At 30.9% G+C, this 26,801-nt stretch overlaps 1 protein-coding gene across 1 annotated transcript; it reads right to left on the reverse strand.

The window, feature by feature from the left end:
* Positions 1-5,069: 5,069 nt before the first annotated feature.
* Positions 5,070-26,801, reverse strand: LOC113369699 (dmX-like protein 2). Its single transcript, XM_026610271.1, is given in 53 exon segments — positions 5,070-5,516; positions 7,100-7,308; positions 7,479-7,548; positions 7,612-7,820; positions 7,901-7,961; positions 8,445-8,528; positions 9,467-9,566; positions 9,634-9,815; positions 9,887-10,105; positions 10,358-10,460; positions 10,534-10,699; positions 11,059-11,341; positions 11,437-12,455; positions 12,528-12,824; positions 12,926-13,110; positions 13,178-13,322; positions 13,394-13,480; positions 13,596-13,827; positions 13,899-14,169; positions 14,247-14,503; positions 14,569-14,969; positions 15,094-15,294; positions 15,639-15,789; positions 15,862-15,975; positions 16,084-16,170; positions 16,567-16,630; positions 17,030-17,184; positions 17,264-17,467; positions 17,621-17,875; positions 17,953-18,164; positions 18,255-18,284; positions 18,333-18,378; positions 18,458-18,501; positions 18,504-18,740; positions 18,852-19,113; positions 19,277-19,440; positions 19,552-19,773; positions 19,854-20,055; positions 20,153-20,297; positions 20,744-20,996; positions 21,146-21,260; positions 21,397-21,575; positions 21,634-21,760; positions 21,888-22,083; positions 22,332-22,634; positions 22,987-23,218; positions 23,316-23,595; positions 23,598-23,903; positions 23,905-23,958; positions 24,011-24,077; positions 24,417-24,589; positions 24,976-25,173; positions 26,587-26,801. Coding segments are annotated over 53 exon segments (10,212 nt in total). The 5' UTR covers positions 26,674-26,801; the 3' UTR covers positions 5,070-5,249.

Genomic DNA, 26,801 nt, shown 5'->3' on the forward strand with positions numbered 1-26,801 from the left:
AGGGTGTCCATTTTGAAAATAAAATACCAAAATAAAGTTAGTTTGAATTTAACTGACTCTGATCTTGTTTACAGTTACATCCTCCCTTGTACAACGCGCTACGAAGCTCACGAATGAGGACACGATGAGGCCGCAACGCCGATTGGTGCTCGGACGATCAATGAAAAGAACGACGACGTATATCAGGGATAGGAAAGCACTAAATATTTTTTATGGCTTTTTAATAGGCCTACTCTAAATATAAATCATGCTAAAGTATTGAGTAATATAAAAGTTAATTTATAATTGAAATAATATAATTAAATTATAGAAAATGGAGAAATGGTTAACAATATAAAACTTATTTGACAATAACTACCACAACTCCTTAAAGTAACTGCATATTTTTTAATAAACAATATTATTCTTATAATATTAACACACTAATGCGTTTAGCAAAATATTTAAAATATACTAATATAGCAACAAAATATGTCCTATACAGAATAATTTAGAATCAAAATACTCATTTTGCATGAAGAAAAAATTACGTGCCCTGCATGATAAAAAAATAATGCAAGTATTATCCCCATGATATATTAATATACGACAATGCCTGTAGCACTACATACTACGTGAGTGTAGCCGCCTAGAGTCGAACTGGCACGCAACGTGTAATGGTTCCTAAATGTGATCGCACGATTTTTTAGCAATTTCCAAAATATTTACATATTATGAAATTATAAATAATTACAAAACATCATGATATTAATCAAAATATTAACCCATTGCACTCGTATATCGGTACATTATAAACTATTATACCGATATACGATCGCAAAGGGTAATATACCGAGATAAAGTGGAAGTTAATAGGTAATAAAGAAAAAGAAAAGAAAAAATATAGCTAGTGAACCGCGATAAAAATAAATGTATGTCGGAGATATTGTTTAGAATAATTTCGATGTCAAAACATAATCTAAAAGATCATTAATTATATTAGGAATTAAAACATCGCTAAATGGTGACTTATACTCGCTTAAGAGAACCAAAATTGAGTTACTAATGTTGAAAAATTATATAGAATAGACCGCATTAGAAAATTATAATAATATATTAATATCTCTGATCGTTTTACAAATTATAAAATGTCATGATACGTATTCGTGGCCAACTTATGTCGCCACATCACTTCCCTTTCAATATCACCATATTAAAATGCCCAATTATTAATAATACAACAAGATTATTATAACTATAAATACGATAGGTTCTATTCAAAGGTTCGATAACAGGTTTCGGTATTCCATCTGCGTGTTACCAAGTTTTATAAAAAACAATAATTTTCAATTTTATAGAACTATAAACTTGCACAAAGTATGTCAATATTTGATATTCTCAACTACATTTATACTTTTGTTAATGTTGTGTTGCTCTCAAATATTTAGTTAGTGGTTCTTGTGATATTTCTTGTGATATTCACATAATTATTATGAACTAGATTTGAAGTAATAGTTATGTTTAGTACTTTTAATTCAAATAATGCTTTTGTTACCTTAAATGAAAATAAGTTATCATACTATCATCTCTCAGTTAGCATGAAAACTAATTTTGCCGTCATTGCTAATGCACCGTCTTCAGCAATAACCGAATATTGTTCTGTTACATGTGAGGATTGTGTTAATAATGTAGATCAATCATAGATAATCACTAGTACCAGTTTTATGGCCAATTATTCCGTATAAGATCATATTAATTAAAAATTTAAAGTTTATCCGATGCGAATTCATAGTCCGACGCATTTATAGTTTTATTACAAATATTCACCTTGAAAAATAAAAGAACAAACCAAGATAGTTGCAGTAAATTGTTGTTAAAGATAAAAAAAATGAAAAATGTAAATCAAAATTACTTATGAAATGTAGTTAATGTTCTGATTGCTAATGATAAAAAATGAACAAAATGAAATACACGCATCGTAAATGAGGTTGATAATGAATGGTAACACTATTAAATACAACGTGTAAAACTTAGTTAACTTTCTGATTGTTATCATTGATAAAATTGATTGATTGATAAAGCGAATTAAAAAAAAATCAATACACGTATCGCAAAGAACGTGCAATGAATGGTAAAATCATTGAATACCTGATTATAAACAATTCTAAATTTAGTTTATTTTTTTTATTGTTATTAATGAACAAAATGAAAAAAATACGCCCCTCGTAAAAGAAATTAAGAATGAATGATAATATTATTATATACCCAATTTTTTTAAAATCCATTCTTGTATCTTTCCTTCAGCAAAACGTTGGAGAAATTCTGAATAAAACGGTCTGGCGCCAAAGGCTAAGAAGGAAAAGTATGTCTTTGCCCGCCGATATTCCTACCACATCATGTATAGATTTATGCGGGGTTATGTTCCTTATTTAACGCCAATATAAAAGCGAATATAAAACTAAGTCGTAAAACGAAAACAAAGAAAATCAATAATAGTAATTGAATCTACAGCTACTTATTCATAAATTATAAACGATTGTATATATATATATATATATATATATATATATATATATATATATAACACAAACATTTTTTAATACAAATTGCCAAGTTACGCAAGTGGTTCTATACTAGCTAATGTTTAGCAAGTAATTCAAACAATTCAAATATTAATTCTGATTATTTGCAATATCCCTCTATCTTACTAAATTAATACCTTTATCAAAGACAATTGCAAGTAATTGAATTAAACATTTTGCATGCCAAAGCATTCCCATATATTCGCAAGCATGTATTAATGCGTAAATGTGATCAGTTATATTATACTATCAATCACCTGATATGTGTCAAATATCAGAATTAGTGTAAATGTATCAAAACCCGCATGATTTCATATTAAATCAATCACAAATTGCAAATCACACTAATAAAGTTATAGTACCTACTGTTGATTGATGATTCATAATAAAAGATTAAATGAAAACGTTTAGCGAAAGAACAATTTTCTATTAAATAAATATTAAATACATATCTATCATCTACTAATTACAGTTTTGATTTTAATAAAAACTATTTTTATATGCACTTGTGCATTTGGGAACGAACGTAGGCGTGGATTATATAATCAGATAAAAGTAAACATTGAGAGAAAGAACGATTGTCAATTGACTAAATCGAAAATCTGCTGAATCACCGAGCCTTCAGTATACTTTCGGTAACAGAAAAAATCACAAGACTTGCATGAAATTGTAAGTGCAAGACTAGACTGAAAAATCAACCGAATCAACTAGCGAAAGACTTGCTTCCCTCAAACATTAATCATTTAGTTTTCACACTTAAAAAGACTACCACTGGGTACCATCTGATAATCATATTTCTACAAATTAATCACCAAAATTACTAAATGACTTTTCAGACAGATTGTAATGATATGGAAATAAAATAAAACTCTATCGTTTACTAAATAAAGGTTTTAGATATTTATAAATACAATGATTCATCAGACTTGTCTAATTGTAAGTACAAATATGTTCCGCAGACGGCATAGTGTATTATTTGCTTATTACATTAAATGTATGACTGTTCACTATTTTGCACAATATGCAAAAGTTTTTATTATAACAAAATAAGTCATGGTATTATAAAAAGTAAGTTTTCATTTGTCTAATAAGACAGTTTTTCGAATAAAACAAGTATAATTATATTTTACTTACCACTATTCCTTAACCGGCCATGGTTCCATGATCAAAACGGGGTTCTAGAAACCACTGATTCCAGACTCGGTACCCACTTCGTCCATCTTGGTATAAATCAATGGTGCTAACAGATTTTCACTTAATCTAAAATATGATATGTGAAATTATTAAATAAAAAAATCCAACTTTAAATATGGCGTCAAATGATCAACCGCTGGGCTGCATTCTGATGACCACTAGGTTAAGGAATCACAACAACGGTTCATCAAACACATGTAGTTCTGATTGTTGTTCAAACAATAAAAACTAACACTATTTTATAACGCCATTATTAATAATCACACAATGTACAGTAACATTTAGTTTGATAGTCGTCATCGGTAAATTCGTTCAAAATCACATTCGATCCACATTATGTTGCACTTGTCATGATCAAACAACAACTAATTTTATTATTTCTATAACCTCGTCTCGAAACTATTTGGCCGAAATTACATAATATCATAGATAGGCATAAACAAACGATTTTACCAACATTATCATACATAATCCTAAAGAAAGTACAGGTATGAACAAGAATTTGAATAATATATTTAAGCAATAAATATTACAATTGGTACAATATATAATTCAATAACTATACTACACAATATTTAAAAACTTTTTTAGCTGTAAGTTAATCAACAATGTTTATATATATTAACTATAAGAACTATATAAAATTAGTTAAATATCACAAATAAACGCGAATTATTAGTACAATTTTATATAAAAAATTGAGGCGGCTATCAAAATAGTCCTAATAACATAATATTGTTACATAATATTTTTCATAACATAATATTTCTGAATGATTTAACAAAAATAATATTAAATTTTAGTTTAATTAAATTTAGGTTAACCGACTAACTTTCTGTACGTATTTTTTATGTGATGTTACTTTAAAATTCCCAAATTACACAATTAATTAATTACAAAACTAAATTTTATAAATTTATTGAAAAATTTAGATTTATCTAGAAAGTTTTAACAACAGCAATATTGTCTCTTATTATTTAAACATGAAATATTTATTAGTATACGATCAACATGAAAATATTTAATTTTAAAATACTTGATACAGCATTTTGTTGATTTATGTAATACTGTTATACACTTGTTTATTCAAAATTATGTTAGTATAATAAATCTATGACCAGCTAGTTTTTCTTGGGGATGTCAGTAAAATAACGTCGATAAGTTTAAAATAGAATAATAACAAAAATAATTATAGTATATATCGAAGAAAAAATTATGATCTAATCTAGATGAAACTAGACTGGATACTGACCGATAAAATGTATATAACTACACAAGCAAAAAATTGCATAATAGACCATCAATTTCCTCTTACAATATAAACATTCCAAAATATAACAAGGAATATTCAACATTGATTGTTTATAAAACTTAATTGTTTTAAGTTTATTATAAGTACGACCAATTAAATAAACTCATAGTATTGAACAACTTTTTTTAGATAAATCACCAAAATTGATGTCTGCAAGTAATTTCAAGGTACATACCTAATATTTAGTAAAGTGGATGCGGCAATTGTCTAACTTTCATGCTACCATCGACGCCACATGAAAATAATCTGCCAGCCCCATCCGTGTGAAGCTGGGTGACGCCTTGACCGATTGTCTTGAAAAAACTACCTTTGGCGTGTTCGCCAGGGAATGAATGCAAAAGTGAGTGGATGGACAAACCCCAGACTTTCACATCGCCATCGGCGGAACCCGTTACAAAATATTCTTCATTTGGATCCATTGCTAAGCATTTGATCGGAGTTTCATGGGCCTAATAGAAATAGAGAAATTTATTGTAGAAGCTTTCAAATACGAACGCATAACAGTCAATCCCCCAGAAACGAGATAGTCTGGGAATGAGGTTTCCATACTACGCGGAGCGGGAATTGCGTCAAACTACCGATAACGCGGTTTTCGTTTAACATTCCATAAGATCCTTCGGTCTCTAGTAACTGGATATTGTGGTAAAAGTTTTTATCATAGGATTTATTTCCGTCTATGTTACTTCAAAAAATATGTTTATATAAACATGCCAGTTTATATCATACCTGTGTACGACATCGGTTTTAGTAGTTTCAGTGCTGCTTCACAGAACGTTACTCTTTCTAACAAAAAATTGCTTGCATTTTTTTTATTAATTTCTTTTTATTTTGTTTAATAAAAATATTTTATAATTTTCTTAATTCTTACAACTTCCAGAAGAAGATCGACTTGCTAGTTTTTCGTTTTCTCGACGTTTCAAGACATTCTGAATCGTGCGAGACCAAACTAAGAAAAAGTATGTATGTGTCTGTCTGTGAACCGACGAAAGGTGAATTTCGTCACCGTTTTGTTAAAAACGGCTGCATCGATTTAAAACATTCGAACTCCATTTAATATCCTCCATAAGAAAGGCACACGTTGATTTGTATTATTTATTACGACCAGCTGGACCGTTACTTTGCGATAAATTGTTGAAAAAAAGACAATTTATGAATTTAGGGCCGACGTCCAAGTATTTGAAAAAACAGGTATGCTCTTAAGACATACAACTATTTGCATTTGGTATAATATTTAAACTATAAGCAATAGTTCCTCATATTATAGAAACAGCAAATAAATCACTCATAAAATATGTACTTGTTCTTTACTGATTATGTCGATTATTTGCATCTATCGGAATGTTGATGTAAGCTTGATCCAGGAAAAATACACAAAGTTGTATTCATTGTTATTAAATACATACCTAAATTATCAAAAAATTTCTCGACTAATAATTTTCTGATTGTTATATTGTTTTGTATTATATTGTACGACAGTTTATTTTGTACAAAATGCGCTATGAATATTCATACAACTCTTTAGAAATTACACATATAAATCTACAAGCACTACAAAATATGTTATTCTTTCAATTCGCCAAAACCGGTCTAAATATAATATTTTCTTGACAACCAGTACCGAAATACATACAGTAAAACCTCGGACTAATTGCTGTCGATAGGCATCCGGATAATCCAATGTATGAAGAATAATGATGTGTATTTATCAAAAATAACAAATACATACATAGATATCAACGAAAATCAATGTTTAATAAGAAATTAACATTTCCTTATGTACGTACAATATATATTTTCTTAGATCAGTGCAAAAATTCGAATTGTAGGTACATATAACTTTGTCTCGGTTAGTAGTCCGGATAATGGAGGTTTTACTGTACTTGAAACGTTCACCTTATACCTTATATTATACAATAATGTACAATAGGTGTAGTAATATGTATTATATATGTACAAGTTGTATGTGTATATATATATATATATATATATATATATATATTATAAATAAATATAAAATAAATAATGTGCGTACCTGAAAACGATGTCGCAATTGCCTTTGCCTGACATCGAAAATGCAAACATCTCCTTTTTTACCAGCTGAGATTAGGAGCTGATGTTGGGGTGCATAGACTAAACTAGAGGCACCTTGATCATGACATGTAAATGCAGTCACCTGGGATTTCTTTCTTGGCATCAAAGTATCCCACATTGCAACATTTTTGCTCTCAGAACTATGGCCAGCTAAAGAATATAAATATGAAATAATTAGATGGCATATGATGTATTATCAGTTAACTATCAGTCTTTACTTGCAGTAGATGCAAAATAATAATATTTATTCAATATAATAATAATAATTCAAGAATAAATGATAATAAGGAATAATTCAAGGTAATAATATGGTTCATTACCTGTAGCTAATAAACTGCAAGAACCCAAAAACACAAAATCTCCAATTCCTTTGTTATGGCACTGGTATGTCTGAAAAAATATTAAATATGAAGTTTTTATGAATCAACAGCAGTAATTAATCTATCGACTTACAAAGAATGATTGATTTGCATTACTGGCTAATCCCACTTGCCATAAGCTGAGATTGCCATCTCCGTCACCGATACCAAATTTATTTCCATGCTGCGAAAATCTCGCTCTAGTTACTTTGGCAAAAGTTCCTGGTGCTCTTGGAGTACATACCACTTGCTGATGACCCCATTCCCATAATTGTACTGAACCATCTTGCCCCCCAGTCAAATCTGAAAAGGTTAGAATGGCACAAATTATATAGTCAAATTTAAAATTAAATAATACAACTTAATAAAGTGTTTTTACTCACACAGTGACATCAGAGGATGAGAACACATTCGCTTAATGTTGTCTACTTTATGTTTCAAGACCTGAAAAGATACGAGACAATAGTCTTTTGTCATAAATTCACTGAAAAAACTGAGCTATACACATATAAATATGAAATAAATAATGATAAGCCAATGCAAAAAGTCAACTTCTGTTCAAATGTTTCTCTGGTTTCAAATCCATATCTACTGCTAACCCATAAAAAATCTAGCAAATAAATAAATATAATCACTTAAATAAAGAAGTGCATATAAAAGCTCAGAGTATTTAGTACCCATATTTCATTTGAGGATGATGACAAACTATGCAAACAAATGTAAATTATGTGCAAGGTATCCATTATAATGAAAATAACACAATTAAACATTTTCATGCATTGGGTCACATATATACAAAACAAATGTATATATTATTGAATGGACTAGAACATTATATTCAAGACAAATTAAAAAAGTCGTTACAGATAAAGAATTAAAATATAACAGTACTGAAATTCAATTCAATTTGTCTGGAAACTTTGTTACCGGCTTGAGTAAATGTTTGCTTCGGTCCACCACCAGTTGACAGAATCGATGACTGTGAGATCCAGGAAAACTGACACCTTTCATCTTATATCACATCCCAGACAGAATTCAAGGAAAGGCAGCACAAAACACACAAACAGACAAACGATATTTGCAAAAGCAAACACACACACACAAACAGTGACAGTTAATAGTTTTCTCAATAACGGAAAAGAAATCATGAACATAAGTTTTTTTTTAAAAATAAAATGGTCGTATATAATAATCTCCAAAACAGACTCATAATAATTTAAAAAAGATAAGTAATTGACGTAAGTGCAGTGTGTTCATAAGTGAAATGCACACTATTTCAAAATAGCCTATTAGATTACAATAAATAACTATCATAAAGTTCAAAGGTTCTATGTGCAATCTATTCTCTGTTGATTTAATTTAATCATTATTTTATACATATTTTAAGCATATCATCTATTGCAGCAAAAATCTATCTATTTATTATAAGCTGCATACTTTCCTGTGTAGGAAAGTTATTAATCAAGTACTATTTAACTTATCTTCCATAAAATAAAATCAAACTATTAATCGCAATAACTAATAAGGACATGAACATAATTGCTCATGATATCTGTCAGCGTGTATGAGAAAGCTAGTATATTTATTTGGATGAAATGGCAAAAAGAAAAGAAGGAAGAAATATCAAAAAATCATGAAATGACTCATTTATCTGCAAAAGTCGTTTTTAACCAATTCAACATTGATTTCATTATAATAATACTTCTTCAATCTTCAAAACATTTCACCACAAAGTGCCAGTAAACTGTCACAAAATTAGTAGTTGCATAAGCATATATGATATGCATTTCGATAGATTATTTAGTATTCGATATAACATATTTTAAACATTAAATTATGTATGTACTTCAACCATTGAATGAAATTATTCTACATGATATGATTATATATATATATATATATATATATATATATATATATATATATATAAATATTTTTAAGTATATTACCACAGATGCACCTCTTCCTGATTGACCAGCAATTCCAGGCTGAGGACTGGATGGCATTGCATAATTATGACCGGAATTTGGACTATGACTCAGAATGTTTCTAAAAGTTTTATTAATTTGAGTTTTTGAAAAATGTTAAAAATAAATGTGAAGTAATTATAGTTTACTTGTCAGTTGACGTCTGAATAACAAGAAAACCGCTCGACGGCAACGTGTCAACATCTTTGTTTAAATTCATGATATCGAATTCGCATTCATCTTCTAACCAAGATGGTGAATCTAATAATAGGGAGATATCCATTTCTTGGATTTCTCGTGGTGTTGCCAGAGCTAGCAAACCAGGATTTACCTAAAATAATTGACACATTTATGCTTATTGAATCATAATCAAGTATAACATGTGTACCAATATTTTCTTACCTGATTTAAGCAGAATGCTGAAATATGATCTTGTTCCTTATGAATTATTCGTACGGGTTGCTGAAGTTGTTCGGTTGGCAATCTGTCACCATCTTGAACAATTGAACCACTTCGAGATGTTCCATCCACAACAGATGCGCATCCGGAACCACCATTTAAGGGTTCCAGGATTGCAGCTAGCGATCGCCGTTTGCCAAATACGGCTCGAATGAAAATTTCCTTATGAAAATATAAATTTAATGCAATTAATAGTTGTTATGAATAATTGATAACCAAGTTTTGATTTACCAGAGTAAAAAAAAACTTTGTAATAGACGAAATCGTTACAATTAAAGCAAGCACCACAAATGTCACGTCGTCAGAACAATATTTTGAAAATTGTCTACTATTTTTGTTTAACTTATAAATATTATTAAAATGTCTATTTGAAATTGAAACATTTTTGCATAATTTTATCATATATTTTATTACCTGTACAAGTTCTTGTTTGACTAGATACATCCACAATCGCGTAACTGGTGCGGCAGCTGCCAGTACAGGACTAAAGGGTGTATTTCCCTTCTCCAATAACGATCTGAAATACATAAAAAACCATCAATGCAAAATTATATCAAAACACAAAAAAATTTCAAATTTTTAATACAAACCTGTATTTATGGATAGCAGGTCCAGTTGCAGTGGTTTCAACATAACATCCTGGAATGTAGTCTGCAGGAGCTGGACCTCTAGATTCTAATTCCTCAGAAAGTAATTGTTGCCACTGCGATAATGAACGCAAAATGCCATGAATCAGAGGACTGCTCACAGGCAATTCTGAATTGAAATGTAATATAAAAATATCGAAAGTTGTAATGAAAAACTAAATTTAAAGAAAAAAATGTATGATTATAAACATAGTGTTGTGGAAATTGAAGTTACGATATTTCTTATTTGAAACAAGTTATTATCATAAATTAATCTCAATGCTTAAACACATTTGCTGGAAGACAAAAAAGATAAAATGAACAATTTTAAAGATATTTGTGTTAAATTGTCTACGGTAATCCTTTTCCACAAATTACCGTTGTCTAATTTTCTATAAGGATAAATCTGGTTGTGGCACAATGTTATAATGTCCACATATTAATAACAACTATTCATGATATGAAAACACAGCTTATGAAAATATTAACCTTGCATTTCTATTCCAGCAATATTGAGAAACTCTGTCAATTGATTCTGCACAATTCGTACAACAGCTAATCGTATGATAGACCATGAATATGAGTGTGGATTCGAATGCTGCGTATTTTCGCGACGATGTCTCCGAAGTGCAGTTGCTACTTGCGAGGACCTGGCGTCAGTGCTCAGAGGATTAGCAAACACATCCTCTTCATCTTCTTCTTCAGACTCTAAATCAGATGCTACTGATTCTGCTGAATCGTAGTCGTAATCGTCCGAACCAACATACTGTGTCTATTTTGTAAGTAAAGTAATATTGTTCAAAATTTGATAAATTAGCATATGTTTAAACAATGCAAATGAAAATTATAAATATTATATTTACTTACCTTTTGTAAGAAATATGCTACCATGGACATTTCAGGTGGAACAAATTGCTCTCGATAAGTTGGTTTATCTTCTTTCATATTCGGTCCACTTTGTCCTGAAAACTGTCCCAGCAACTTCATGTTCAACCTGACTCTTTGCTTAGTTAGTGATGTAACTGCATTCCACATTGAATCTTTAGTGGTTGTAGGTTCTTTATCTTGATTAGCTGCAGGTTGTGGTTGGAGATTAGCAGACCGCAGTAGCTTCTTGACACCGCCTCCAAATAAGCTAGCCCAAGTCATATTAGAAAACTTATGACCAACTAATCTGTACAAAATATGGGAATCACATGTGCAAAGAGAGTAAACTACTAAAGCCATGTATGTAGCTACAAAAGATTCGCAAAGAAGTAGGTTCAAACGAGGCGAATCTTCATCTTTTTCGCGTGCGAGCAAAGCTCGTAAATTGGTAACACCTGGCCATTTACTTGGTGGTGTACTAACAGTGACGGGCTCATCCGTTGAATATTTTCTTCTTCTAGCGTGCGCTCCTCCAATGAGATGAGTACTACCACAGGTAGCGTTAAGTCGCGCTATATTTTCTAAACCGGGGCTTAAAAATGCTTCGTTCGATACCGCGTTCTTTATACTGCATGTATCACTGTCACATAACGATTGATAAATGCAAGCTGATAAAGCCACTGCTAGATCTCTGAGCTCAAAAACTCTTCTTAGTTGTTGTATATTTGCTACTTGAGGAGGCCCTGATAATTCTATTATTGTCTGTAGCATATCATGTGCGTGAGATTGCAAGTGTCGTACTGGATCAGCAATAACTGTTTTATTGCCAGCAACTGTCGCACTTAACAAAGGCAATGTAGTAGGGAATGGAAGTGGAGATAAGAGCTGTTGTTGCGACTTCTCTTGCTGAAGTTCTTGAAGTAACAGAATTAGCTCCATTCTGACCGATGCTAATCCGCCGCCACTTGCTCCGTGTAGTGAACAATATGATAGAAGTGTTCTTAGCAATGTTTCATTTGCTATAAAATTTCAATAAAAAACTATAAAGTAGTTGATAAGCGAGATTTAATAGTTATGACAAAATAAATTACCTTTCAACCACTTCTTCCTTTTAGCAGCTCTTTGAACTTTATTCTCAAAGTCTATTTTTTCAGCCATCAAAATTTCATGTAGCGTTGGCCATTCATGCTTAGTACTTGGTGTCGGCGTATCTGATCGTTCTAAATTAGTTGTTGAGGCATTAAGATTGCTTGAACTTATATCCAATGTTGAACTTTCGTGAATTTTCTTAGGCTGGACATTTTCGCCGAGACTGTAACCGCAAAGCTGTCGCAGAGCGTCAACTTCATGTTCCAACCATATATACAGTTGATATCGAAGTTGGCCTCCTGAAGATTACCATTCAGCATATTATTAAATTTCACTTTCATACAGAAAAATATGATAAAACTGACTGAATATTGTATAATAAGAAATTACTAAATCTTACCATCAACTTCATAACCAGTAGCCAATGTGGACAGTTCCTCCATTAGAATTTTCAAGCATGCAACAAATTTCAATTGTTGTGCCATAATATCAAATGTACCTAAAGATTGTTCCGGCGGCGCCGGTGTTTCTAATTGTACTTTCTTATCAATCTTCATCATGGGTGCGTCATCAGACCCAGAAGAACTATAATAGAAAAGCAATAAAAACACAGAACTTAATAATAATAGAAGCTAAACAAGAGTTTACTTACTGCTCTGATTTATCATCATCCCAATCTAAAACTAGTTCCTCTTCTTTCGTATTGCTAACTGGAGCACCCCAATCAAAATCTGAGCTTTCTGTTTTTTGTGCGGGCGGGCCCCAGAGATCATCTGATGTTTCTGTGTTTGTAATATCTAAATATAAAAATATTAATAATAAATACGAATACCAGAGTACCAGATTTGAAATTGATCAAAATTCATACCTTTGGTTGTTGTATCACCGAACGATAGCATGCCTGTATCAATTCTGAGATCTTGTGGTTTACCTTTGGTTGGACTATTTAAATCACCTGCAATTTATTAAAATAATAATAGAATGCAAAACTTACTATCATGAATTATCATATTAATGTTTAATTTCTTCAATAGGAAGATTTGTAGTAAATTTGGGAGTTCAATGATTACCTTGAGATGGATCAATAACTTTATTTGGAAGTTTACTTAGGACTTCTAAAGCCAAAGCTGGGCAGCCCGCTTTAAAATGACCATGAGCGGTTGTAAAGTATAATTGCCTTTCTAGAGGTGTAATGGAATCTTCGAGCATTAAATGTCTGCCTGTATCAACTTTGGAATTAGCATCCCCAATAACACTAGAATAACTAAAGCCGCCTAGGGCAACATGTACTTTTTGTCTTTCCTGTCAACCATAAATTATCAAATAAAATTGATTTATATAAATGTGAATAATTAATTTATAATTAAATATACCTGAGCTGTTGATGCAATATGTTGTTTGATAAGTAATGGATGTGTTCTCAAATACACATAAAAGTTGAATACATTCGGATCAGTTGTACAATGTCCGTCAGTTCTAGTATCTGCTTCGTCATCATGGGCGGAATGTAAATGACCGACGCCTGTTTGTAATAATGTACTTAAACTAGTAGAATGTTCTTTCAAAATCCAATAAGCCATGGATCTTAAGAAAGGATCTGGATGCATTTTTGCTGTGTTCTGATTGTTGCCTTCAGCGTCGCAGCTGCAGAATAAAGAACACGTAGTCAATTATCTATTTATTTCGTAGTTCGAGGTATTATTATAAAATTATTTACATACCCAAGAATTTCTTCATAAAGAAGCCGTTTTAAGTTTGGTGGATTTGGTTCGCGATCACTTTCATATAATCTAGCGATCACCATTGCTAGTTGCAAATCTTCTAGTTTATTCAAACAAACTTCCAAAGCATCACGCAAAGCACCAGCTAATAAGAAAAAGGCAACTGCATGTTCAAATCGCTGTTTTCCTAACAACGCGAAAGCGTTCTTTAGTGCTGCTTTTCGCCAACGATCTTCTGTGAAGTCATTGCTGAAGAACTGTGAAAAAAACATTTTAAACATAATAGATAAAAACATTTATCAACCAATTTATGTAATCATACCGCCGTCATTTTTTCATCTCGTTTCGATCTAAATAATCCCCAAACCAGCGTTTTCTTCTTCATTGCAATGTAATAAATAGCGGCATCTAAAGGATCTTGATTAACTTGATAGGCAGCCTTAGCCAACCTTTCTACACAAGTTTTTAATAAAGTACTATTACGTAACCACCATCCAACACCCAATTCCTTAAGTGTGTTCCATTTTGCTTGCCCTTTCGCATATGAAGGTATAACGTTTAATAATTCTTCCTCGCTTTCGGAATGGAATGCCCAAACTAAATTGTTTGTTCCAACTCCTTGTCTTTGGAATTGAGCTCTCTGTGCAATAGGTAGACACCGCAATAAATATGTGTAATGTTTCATGGCTAATAGAAACCGCAAACCGCAATCATCCAATGAATCTACAATAATTTTTAATATCATAAGCAACGCGTGATCGGATATAATTATTTTATTAAAAAAGCTATTACTATATTATCTAATCTATTACAAGATTAAAAATATAATATAAATATCGGTAAATACCTGTTGAAATAACTTCAGTGTCCGGTACTCCGCTTAGATTTTCTTTAGCAATTGCATTTCGTGCAGCATCATTTGCAAATCTTTCAGCAAAATCAGTGTTACATGAAGATACTGTGTCAGCCAAGGCCAGTAAATGCATCTGATCTAAGCTGGACAAACCAGGCATGTGGGTATGTGTCAAGAGTCGTGAGAGTAAACGACCTAAAAAGTGAAAAATGCTATTTCAATAAATGCTATAAGTTTATAAATTATTAATAAACTATACCAGGTACGTTAATAATGAAATGTTCTAAATTTTCACAAAAAATATAATGAGTAAATATAAATCTACAAGCTACAAAAATTTATATTTCTAGTGAAATATATTCACCAAGTAATAGGAATTGTATTCTTTCAATCATGCTGCATGCATGCTGCTGCCTAGTGTATTTCATATACTAAATTATATTTTTTTGACATTGTTATTGATATTCAATAATTTTTTATAATTTTTACAATAACTGCTAATAAAACTATTAGTTGACCTATGATGTACTTTAATTTACCTTGTCTAGGCCCAAAGTAAGATAAACCTTGTCTTTCCGGCACTGAAGCTCTTCTATCAAATCTTCTAGGTGAATCTGTATCACATTCCAGTAAATCATCCAAAGTTTCCTCGCAATTAGTTGTGTTTGCATCAAACAAGTTATTATATTCCTATAAACATTGTTTATTATTGAACGCTGTTTAATTAATAATTTTAATAATATTAATTAAATGGTTACTTACTTGTCCATCCTCATTTGTAGCAGCTGTCTCTTTCTCAGCAGCAAGCAATGTCCACAACGGCAAGGGTGGTATAGAGGTGATTTCTGCATAGTCTAATGTTAACTCTTCAGGAAACTGTAAAAAAATATATTGTTTTAATATAAATTTCAGCAATATAAAAAATTTCAGATATCACATATGTGCTTATTCAAAATATCATAATATTGGAGTGTCGGGACTTACTTGAGTAGTAGAATTTCTTGGTTCTAGAGGACTGGCAGTGCCAGGTACACAACTGACCGACAAGGTTCGCGAGCGAGACCACCCGCGCTGAAAAACAATGCCAGAAATAATGGAAAATAAAAACATCAAAAGCATAGTGATTAGTAGTATATCACAGCTTTTAGCATGCCAAATTAATAAAAGCAAAATAATGTGGTGAAGAACTAATTTATACAAATAATAAAATACATTATAATATAATATACAAAGTTGTATAATGCCACTCAATAAGTCCGTAGGATAACTAATAATGATTTTGACAAAAAAAAAAAAAAAGAGTTTTCCTTAGTTACCTTATGGACTTATTGAGTGAAGTAATATATCGTACAGAATAAACAACCACATACACTTTCAAACTAACAGTGAATGGTTAGTATATATTGAAGAATGGGTACAGTTAAAAACAATGTGCATTGCAAAATAAGTGAATTAGGATTTCTATACCTGTCTGGTTAAACTGTCTTCATCGCCCCCTGCAGTATTCAAGGAATAAGTTCCGCTGATACATCTGTATAAAGAAATCAAATATCATATATTTATGTTCGCTAACTTTCTTCAAGTAGCTACATTTGTAAAGCTGTGTATTTAGAATCTGTTGATGATGACACCGCTTATATTGACTAGCCGTTTATAATGACGTATACTACCAAGTATGATTTTTATTTGAAAATTCTTTACAAATTAATTCATAGCAATATCGAAAATAATAATTTGACCATTACAATGTCTTTTGAATATAGATACTATGTATCTCTATTAAAAAAATTAAGTACATACATGTTTACATAAAAAGGTTTTCTTCCACAGAACGCTTTATATGGCGTCCGCTTATTATGACTTGTTCGATAAGAGCCTTGGATGTAACTATAAAAATATTCAACTGTACACACATATGTAATACAATTACCTTACTAAATGTGCTAATATAGCTTTAACCCAACGAATTTTCCCGCTGTTCAATAATTCCATAAGTTGTTTAGGATGATATTGTGGCAATACAGGACACGCTATTCTTGAAGCCTCAAATAAACCATAGTCAGGCATGTAATCTAAAGCAGGCGCCTATCAAACAAAAACAATATTCACTTTTTTCTACTGAAGTGATAAAAAGAATTATAAATCATTGTTACAAGTTTTTCACCTGTTCTGATTGTAGATTTGTATTGCTTTTCTTTCTTCTGTCTATAGTGCCACCGCCTTGGAACATTTGGAGATTAATAGAACTGACTCTAGACAAGTGAGGCATCGAACTAACATTATTTAACCGTCTTTGAGAACTCTCATGAGCAATTGTACGAAGATCTTCATCTCTCAAATTTCTAGTATCATATAATTCATCTGATTCCTAATAAACAATTATTTAAATTAATTAATAATCAATAACTTTTTAAATATAAGAGGACTTTGCTGTTTGCTGTTTTATTATTTTTTTTTTAAATATTTTCTCTAGATAAAATATATGAATATTTATGAACCGTTTCAACCGGCGATGAATTACCTGTGGTGGTGTTTGTCCTTGATCTGCATTTGCTTTCCATTGAGAATAAACATGCATTTCGCTGTCCATACCGACAACTAAAATTCCATCACGAACCCAAGAGATCTGCATCGGCAATGGAGGAAGACCATCTGCCGTTGTTAAGTCAATTCGACGTAATTTCATCCATCGGATTTCATCATTGAAATGAGGCGCGGCCAAGGAACTCGCTTTACGCAATATCGGTCGATTAGTGGAAGCGGATTCTTTCATTGCCTAGAACCATAAGAAGAAAAGAATATTCTTTAAATGAAGTAGATACTAAAAATGTCAAATTCCTATATACTCCATACCTTCATATTAGCTTGTGCCAAATCTGTTGAAACTGATGTAAACAACATGACTTTACTTCCAACAGCAACAGTTAAAATGTGTGAACCGTCCTCTTTAGATATCCAATCTAACTGTACAAGATGTTTTTGTGTCAAAGGACAAGTATTTCCATTCTCGGTTATGGACTTTCTAAGTGATTGAAGAGTAGAAAAACTTGGAACTGCTAATAATCCTAAAAAATGTTTATTTTCAAAATAAATTACAGTTCCAAATAAAGCAATAATAATATATTTAAAACATATTAACAAACAATTTTACTGACCAGCATTGGCTTTGGTTAACCCATTCGGTGCTTCTGCTGACGTAGGAGATAGTGTATTACCATGGACAGATTCCGTACTGGTGCGATTATTTCGAATTTCATCATGCGACAATGTTTGTAATACCTGAAACCAAACAACTGTTAACATTCTATATAATGTAGTAAAATGATAACAAAGAATTCTCAAAATGAATGTGTGTTACCTGTGTCAACCTTTGTTTTTTCTGTAAAAATCTGCTGTCATACAATAGCTCAAATCAAGATGAGGATCAACTTGAATTCTAGGTAAGTGAATGTTTTTCAAGTGGATTGTGTCTTCTAAAACCCATTCAGAGCCACCAGTACTTTCACATTCATAAATAGCAACACACAAATTAACGAATCTGGATTCGGGATCAGATTTATGTGGACGAGTGAATGATTTTCCATATTTATAAGCACAAGCTATTCTTCCCGAGTATGCGGCACTTATATTAAGTGGTTGACCTTGAAAAATAAAAATAATTTGATATGAATATTTACATAAACTATTCAAATAATATTGATGTGCTTTCAGTAATATATGTAAATATCTGTATATCTACGTCTAAAACATACCCGAAATATCTATTGTTGATTCCTGATCCTTTCTAATCATTTCCCATTCACACCAATTGTATTCTCTTGAACCTTTTTCCTTTTCGTTCGTTTTAGTAACCTGGCATTTCCAAAACCTAACAGTGCTGTCAGAGCAAGCAGTAACTATAATATAAGGTGCGAAACATGCTGGGTAAATTGATGATGAACTCAAATGTCCTGCAGCTGGTGAGGCATGCACAACTTCCACCCCCTCAGGCAAAGGTAATTCTTGTTGACATACCTGGAAAATAAATACAAAATAAAGTAAATAAAAATATTGCAATACAGCATTATAAAATTCTCATATGTATTTAACCCTGTTATTATTGCAGACATTCATAATATTGAAAAATGTACTAAAAATACGAAATGATCAAATAGTCAAAACTATTAAAATCAGTTACCTTTGTTGTACTAATAGAAACGTGAGGCCCTGGCGGTTCAACTACAGGTTCTGGTTGTGGATTAAGTTTGGTTGTGGAATGTTTTGGAGCAGCCAATTCAGACTCATCTAAATCCTGAACTAAATTTGAATCTGGTACATACATCATACTTGCTGATAAACTTTCTGAAATAGACATTAAAAAATAACTCTAAATGGGCAAATTAAGAAGCATTACTAAACTTATCATCGATATCAAATTCAAATATTTTATCTGAATGCACACGAATATCTAACCTTCAGGGTCAGGCTGGGATGCTATGACTAATCTCCACATATGGACAGTAGTGCCTTTAGCAGTACGTTCTAGGACAACAATGTAAAATGGTTCTTCAAACACAGCGTTTTGTTGTAAATCAACCATAGCTCCTAGTTGAGACTCCATTAAGTTCGGAGTTCCTTCTCTTAGATCAGCAGAACTTTGAAATAATGGAGTTGTTTTGTCTTCAGTACGTTCACCTAGAATAAAAAAATAAACATTTTTGAAGTTTATCCATTATTTAGATTAATATTATGCCAAGATTTTAACTATTGTTAACCTGTAATCAACTGCTCTTGAAACACATGAAGAAACTGCGTATTTTGCCAATCGTGCGTTGCATCTTCAATAGCATCTAATTGTATCACACAACCAGGCCGCGCAGTCGACTGTTGTGAAACTATTTTAATTCTCTCTTGTAAAGGAAAAGCTGGACCCGCTACTTCCGATGAGCAAGCAGAAGATAGAGACATCATAGAATCCTTTAATAAAAAGTAGATATATAGAAGAAGACATATAACTGAAAGCAAACTTTGGATACATGAATTAAAATGTATTTATTAACAATTTATTACATACCTTCATCTTGGATCTTCTTTCAGACAAACTAATTTCAGCTAACAAAGTTCGAGCATCAATAACAGCTTGATATACTCGCAAGCATTCCCCATCACTGGCTACAAAACATGCTGATGGCGAATTGCTCAAGTTTCCCAAAGTAGTACTGAAACAAGAATATACTGATAGATTATTTTCATATGGATAGATCAGAAATTGACGGATTAATAAAAATTCGATCATTATTGTATATGTATATCGAACAACTCTCTGATAAATAAATATATTTAGTATTACAGCAGGAAAAATATATTCCAGTTTTCCAGTTAGTTGCTGTTACACAAATTATTCAATTGTATAATGTTCATTTTCCTGCAGCATCCAAGATCATAAAGTAATTATTAATCATTATATTGAGCAAACTAAGATGATATATATTTTTTTCCTTCATAAAAATTACAGAAAATATAATGAATATTTAATAAACAAAGGTGCGTTTAGACTTTGGGATACTAGAAAATTTAAACCAAGTAGTAAGTCTTGCTATTATCTCGGATAAAGTTTACACATTTCACACAATTTGAAAATCGTATAAATCATATAAAAATTTACCTTGGTAACAGAGTGGGAATCCAAGCAACATTACTGAATGCAGATATTTCTGGACTATTTATTCTAGCAAGTTCACTAACTCCACCCGACTTCGACAACGGACCGACTGCATCAACACGCCACAAAATCAATTCAGAACAAAAACCGGTTGGAGAAAAAACGTCCTTGTTAACAAAATGCTCGTAAGTCGGAGTAGAACTTGCCGATTTTTCAGTTTGTGTTGGACGCGGGGCTCCAGGAACAGTTGGAAAATCTGATAAATTAATATTATATTTAGAACAATTATAAAGTTTGTAATTTTTGTTACTACATTACATTTATTAAATAGGAAAGTAAATAAACATATAATTAAAAATATAAATAGAAATTATTAAAATTATTATGAAAAATATTACACATTACCTGGAATATTATGATGAGAAGTCGTTAAAAGAAGAGGTAGAACAGGATGACATGTGATATCATTGACTCGAAATCTGTGCCCAGAAGCCCTTGATGCATGACCAATGCTAAGTACCTGTGCAAAATATATATTTATAAAACTGTTAATGATTTTTATCACGATGCAGCTTTATGTTATTTTATTTAATAAAAGTGTTATTGCATATAGTATAGAATAGATAATATAAAGATAAAGATTATATAAAGCTTACCTGAGAAAACTTTGATTTATCTGCAAAAGTTAACTGCCAAAGATTCAAAGTGCCATTTGAATGTTTTGAAACCATAGATATAACAGGCGATGGAGGTGCTGAAAGCATATCGCTTGTGGTTGAATTAAGTATCATACTTGCAGAATGTGGTGTATGATTTTCGCCTGATGGTGCAGGACCTATAAATTAAGTAATTGTTATTTGTATAAAATTTATGTTAAAATTTTTAAATCTCACTTGGTGGATCAGTAGATGGTTTCTCATGTTGGTCATCTGCATTTTTTGGCCATTCCGGTGCAGTCTGATCCTCTTCCACAACGCTAGGAAGTGGACTGGCTGATGCTTCTATGCCAATCTCAACACCCTAAAATATAATTATTGATTCAAAATAAATACTAGAGTTAAAATAATTGACTCTTGATATTCTTCATAATAAATATTATTGGCCATTTACAAAAAAAATTGATGAATATGAAGTATAATCTATTTACCGTCTTTTGTGAAGTTGGTTTTGCTGCTCGCACCATATCTCTGAATTGATGTGATCCTGTTGTATTGTACAAAGATAAAGTAGTAGCCATACTCATAGCATCGCCAAGAGGAAAAGCTCCAGGAATTCTAGTGCTGAAAGATACTTGGGCTTGGCGAAATGAGCCAGGATGATATTCATCCAACCATTCCACAACCCTTTTAAAATTAAAATAATCTTTATATATCACTAATAAGTAATAAAACATCATGTTTTAAAATAAATATTTTATAATTAGAACAACGTTTACATATGATGTTCTAAGTAATTCCAGTAATAAATCATAATATAAATTGTGTCACATTCATAATAAAAAATTGCTTCTATACTTGTATACTTTGAAATGTATTAAGTAGAATTTCAATATATATATAATGTGAAATTATGCTTTAATATTTTCACTTACCATATAAGAAAACTGCCATCAATTGGATGTACTGAAAATAGTAGGTCGGGACTATGATGCCAATCTCGCAATAAGCAATCTATTTTCATATCAAGCGAATCAGTAATATGCATTCCTATGCCACCACCTCCTCCAGTTACGTCAGTTGCAAAGGAATTGATGGATGTTGTATTTGATAAAGAGGGATCGTGTGTTTTGTTGATGTTGCTCATGACATGCTCATCACTACCGCTTTCATCTTGCGAATATGATTTATTTACACGACCCATTTTTTTACTTTCTTCATCATTGGGTTCCACAATACTTGTTAGATATATAAAAATATATTATAAATCATTTTATGAAATTTAATGCACATTATTGAATAATTAATGCTCTGTATAAACTGGTTATTACTTTCATGTACATATCGATAGAAATTAAGAAAATATTCTGAAAACTTATAAGATTCTAAAGACTAAAAGCTCTATTTCTACTGAATTATAAGAGCTTATACACAAAAAAAACTCTATTTGAATATATATGTTATTAATGATAGACAGCTAAATCAAGAAAAATAATATGTTAACAATAGAAAACGGCATGTTTCATTATATTTGAGGACATAAAATATATTTAAATGGTATATAACAAGCTAAGTTGTCAGTATAAATACCTTGGATTTTGTACATGTGTGATATTAGCTGCTGCTTCTTCCTTTTCGACAACTTTTCTAGTGAGTTCCTGTAAAATTGCTTCAGCTTGCAAACTAAAATGCATTTCTTTATTATTTAACCAATGAAGTATGAATGAGGGATCTTGTTGTGAAGGATGAGAAGATTTCATCGAAGGAACTAAAGGAATATCAGTTTCTGCATTAATAGATGCAGCAAGATGAAAATGTAATCCTGCAAGAAAAATTGTATTGAATTATTTATTTGAACAATACTTTAAAATCTTTGCATCATCACACTGATAAAGTTTTCAAAGTTATTTATATTATACCTGGTGTAACGCCAGTTCCATGATATCCATATGAAATGGAAATCATGCACACTATTGTCGAGGGCAAAGTTGGTATAGGAGATTGCCCACCTAACCCGCCATTGGGTAAATTACCATGATGTTTGGCATGCCTTCTTATATGAAAACACGTTTTCATATGTTTCAATCTCTGCATAAACCGATGCTTATGTCTGTGAGTTCTAAATTTAGGATTCTGTGAAGCCAATGGATCAAACTGATTCATATTAACTAAACCATCATCAGGTAAAACAGTTTCCACCACCAAATTCGACAGATATTATCCAGACAAGAAGTTACCAGCATATTTGATACTGAACCTTTGGGCATATATTTGCTTGTTTTACGCCAAGAGAGATGTGTTAATGCTCTTGGATGAGCTATATAGACAAAGCCATAATTTGTTCCTGATTATGACTTGCATATTGGATTATTGTCCATGCTCTTTGACGGAAACAATAAATGTTTATTTTCATACCAAATCTTGACAAGTCTATCATTTTTACCAGATGTTGCAAATAGTGTACCATCAGGGCTAAACTCCATATGATACACAGGAGTAGCAGTTTTTGCATTTCCAAACGCAGTCCCACCACCCTTCATAATAAGTAATTATTATAATATTCTACTACAATAAGATTAGTATTATATTACAAATATTTCAATATGAAATTTACCTGATCATCTTTTCCTTCCTCTGGTTCAGGTAAAACTTTACTATCTCTGTCACCTCCAATTTGGAATGTCCACACCTAAAATATAAATATAAAAATTTAGTTCAATTAAATAGTATGTTAATTTTAATAATATTAATGATTAATTACAATATGGGCTTCAGAAACAAATATTTTTATAATTTTAATAAATTTATCTAAACTATTAGATGATAGTATACATTATTATAAAAAGTCTTTGAAATATTAGCACAAATATAATTATCTAACTTATGCTATTTAATATGTACACATCATGAGTAAATAACGCCTAAAGTAAGTATTTGATTAAAAATTACATTAAACATATAGACAAATTAGACTTTATTGATAGTAAACTTGAGCAATAACATTACTTTATATCGCTCAATTACCTTGAGAAGGTTCTGCAAGATCGTGATCTAGTGGTACCAATTTTTGGTGCCACATTTGAAGTACTGCTCCTCCAGTTAAGAGACGAGTTCCTTCTAAATTCCATGATAAAGCAGCGATATGGGAATCTGCCTGTAAGCGTCCTGTCTGGACCCAACGATACTCTAATCCCTGAATTGAGAAACATTAATATAGAGTAAAAATTGAGGATTGTGACATCAGTGAAAATATTAATGCATATTTATACTTAATACTTTAAGATTTACCAAATAATGTCATATGAATGGTATACAAATGCTACACTGGGAAACAAATTATGCAATGCCAGCACAAACACATACAATGATTAAATAATTGAATACATATAATAAATACAAAAAAAGTATTTAGAAAAAAATGAAACTTTTTCTGACCAGTTCTGAATCTTAGCCTAACTCAATTTTTTGCTTACATAAAAAATAGTTATTCAAAAACGTACATCAAAATTAATGTAAAACTAAATAATTTTGAAAAAGCTTTCATTCTATTTATTAATGTTTTGAATAAAAATTACATACGTGTGAACTATCATTGTGTATTAATGGCGTTGGCTCAAAAATGCACACTTGATCTTCATAGGCTGCTGCTATTTTGCCAGTGTCTGTGCTACAGTCGAGAGATGATATTCGAATATAATTGTGAACAGCTCCAGGAATAATTTGGACACGTTCAAAAGTGCTGGCCAAAATAACAATGTTACAACCTGCTGCATATGCCTAGAATAATATAATAGAATATTTTAAAATTGTAATGTATACAATTTTTATAAATTTTATGACATAGCTATTGCACTTAAGAAAATGTTGTGAATAGACTATATTTATTTTAACAATGATTCATAATAAATGCTTGAAAAAACTTAAAGAAAGCGAGATTCTTTTCTTCTTATTTTTTTCTTTTTTTTATTTATTATATTTTTTTTATTTATTTATATATTATTTTCATATCTCAGTTAGACAGGGGTGTCTGGTATGAGAGATTATAAATCAATTTTCATATTTTATATATACATATCATTTGTCTATTTCATTCTACAATAATATAATATTTATTATATATTAAATATCCATTCAATCTTCAATTTCTTTATAATATTACTTTATTTTTCTTTTGAAATTTTTGTCATCACTGGTATTTTTAATATCGATTCGCAGTTCATTATATTCATATTATTTTACTTGCGCTCCATATGACATTTACTCTTAATTTCTTCTTTCTATTATGTTCGATGTGAAAATGTTCGTGTTGTCTAGTGGAGTGTTCGTGTATATCTTGAATTATGTCTATTGTTGTGCTTGTGTTTTAATTCTGTTATATTTCATTTTGTGTATTAATTTGCATTTCTCTATTTTAATTATGTTGTTTAGTGAATGAGTCTGTCTGTAAGTATTTAGTGGGTGTAAAATGTGGAAAATTATATGATATTTTTATGGCTTTACTTACTATTATATGTATGTCATTTAAGTTAGCTTTAGTTGTTTGTCTCCAAGTAGTTATCCCATATAAAATTATGGGTATTATATGCGCTTTCAAAATTAGTATCCTATTTGTGGATCTGTTTCAAAGCTCCCGTTATTACCGATATCTTGTTTTTAATTTCATTTATATGTTTTGTATATTATAAGGCCCAAGTATTTTATGTATTCCACTTCTTCTATGTCTGTATTATTTATTCTAATGTTTATTTTAGTAATTTCCTTGCATTTTTTTTGTTTAAAATTTTCCAATGTTAATCGTTAATTTATTTTCAATTAGTTTAAAAAACAACTTTCAAGAAGCAAGACTATAGTCTTGAAGAACTATTATAAACATAATATATTTATATCAACAATATAATTAAGCATATTAATACTTTAAAAAAGAAGTTTCAAGAAACAATATTCTAAATAGTTTGTTCAGACAATAGGAAAACTATATCGCCGCGATATTAATTAACTACAATACAATATGTAAATATATCTGTGTTTGTTTAAGACAATATTAATCTATGAATGTGTTGTGTAGTCAGCTGATTAATTTTTTTGCTCTATATGGATAGGCATAGGAAACGATGGCAACGTAGCAAAAACTTACAACATTTGAAAATATTTATAAAACATTTATGAGTGTTATTATTAATTGTGCAATACCGTGAATGGGATTCCTTCGACAGAACCAACAGCAAAACATCGATCTCCTGCATTACAGGCACCACTTAATATTTGATGACAGTTCATCGTGACTGCTACAAATTACCACACGGAAAATATCTTTACTATCCTACACATAATATTTACATACACTATTTCGTACAATGCACATTTCACATATTCATAAATTTAAAATATTCGTGTTACGACTCCAT

The sequence above is a fragment of the Ctenocephalides felis genome, unplaced genomic scaffold (genome assembly GCF_003426905.1).
Source record: "Ctenocephalides felis isolate EL2017-DRISC unplaced genomic scaffold, ASM342690v1 CF-g0.4_SCAFFOLD_01447, whole genome shotgun sequence".
Taxonomy (NCBI): Eukaryota; Metazoa; Arthropoda; class Insecta; order Siphonaptera; family Pulicidae; genus Ctenocephalides; species Ctenocephalides felis.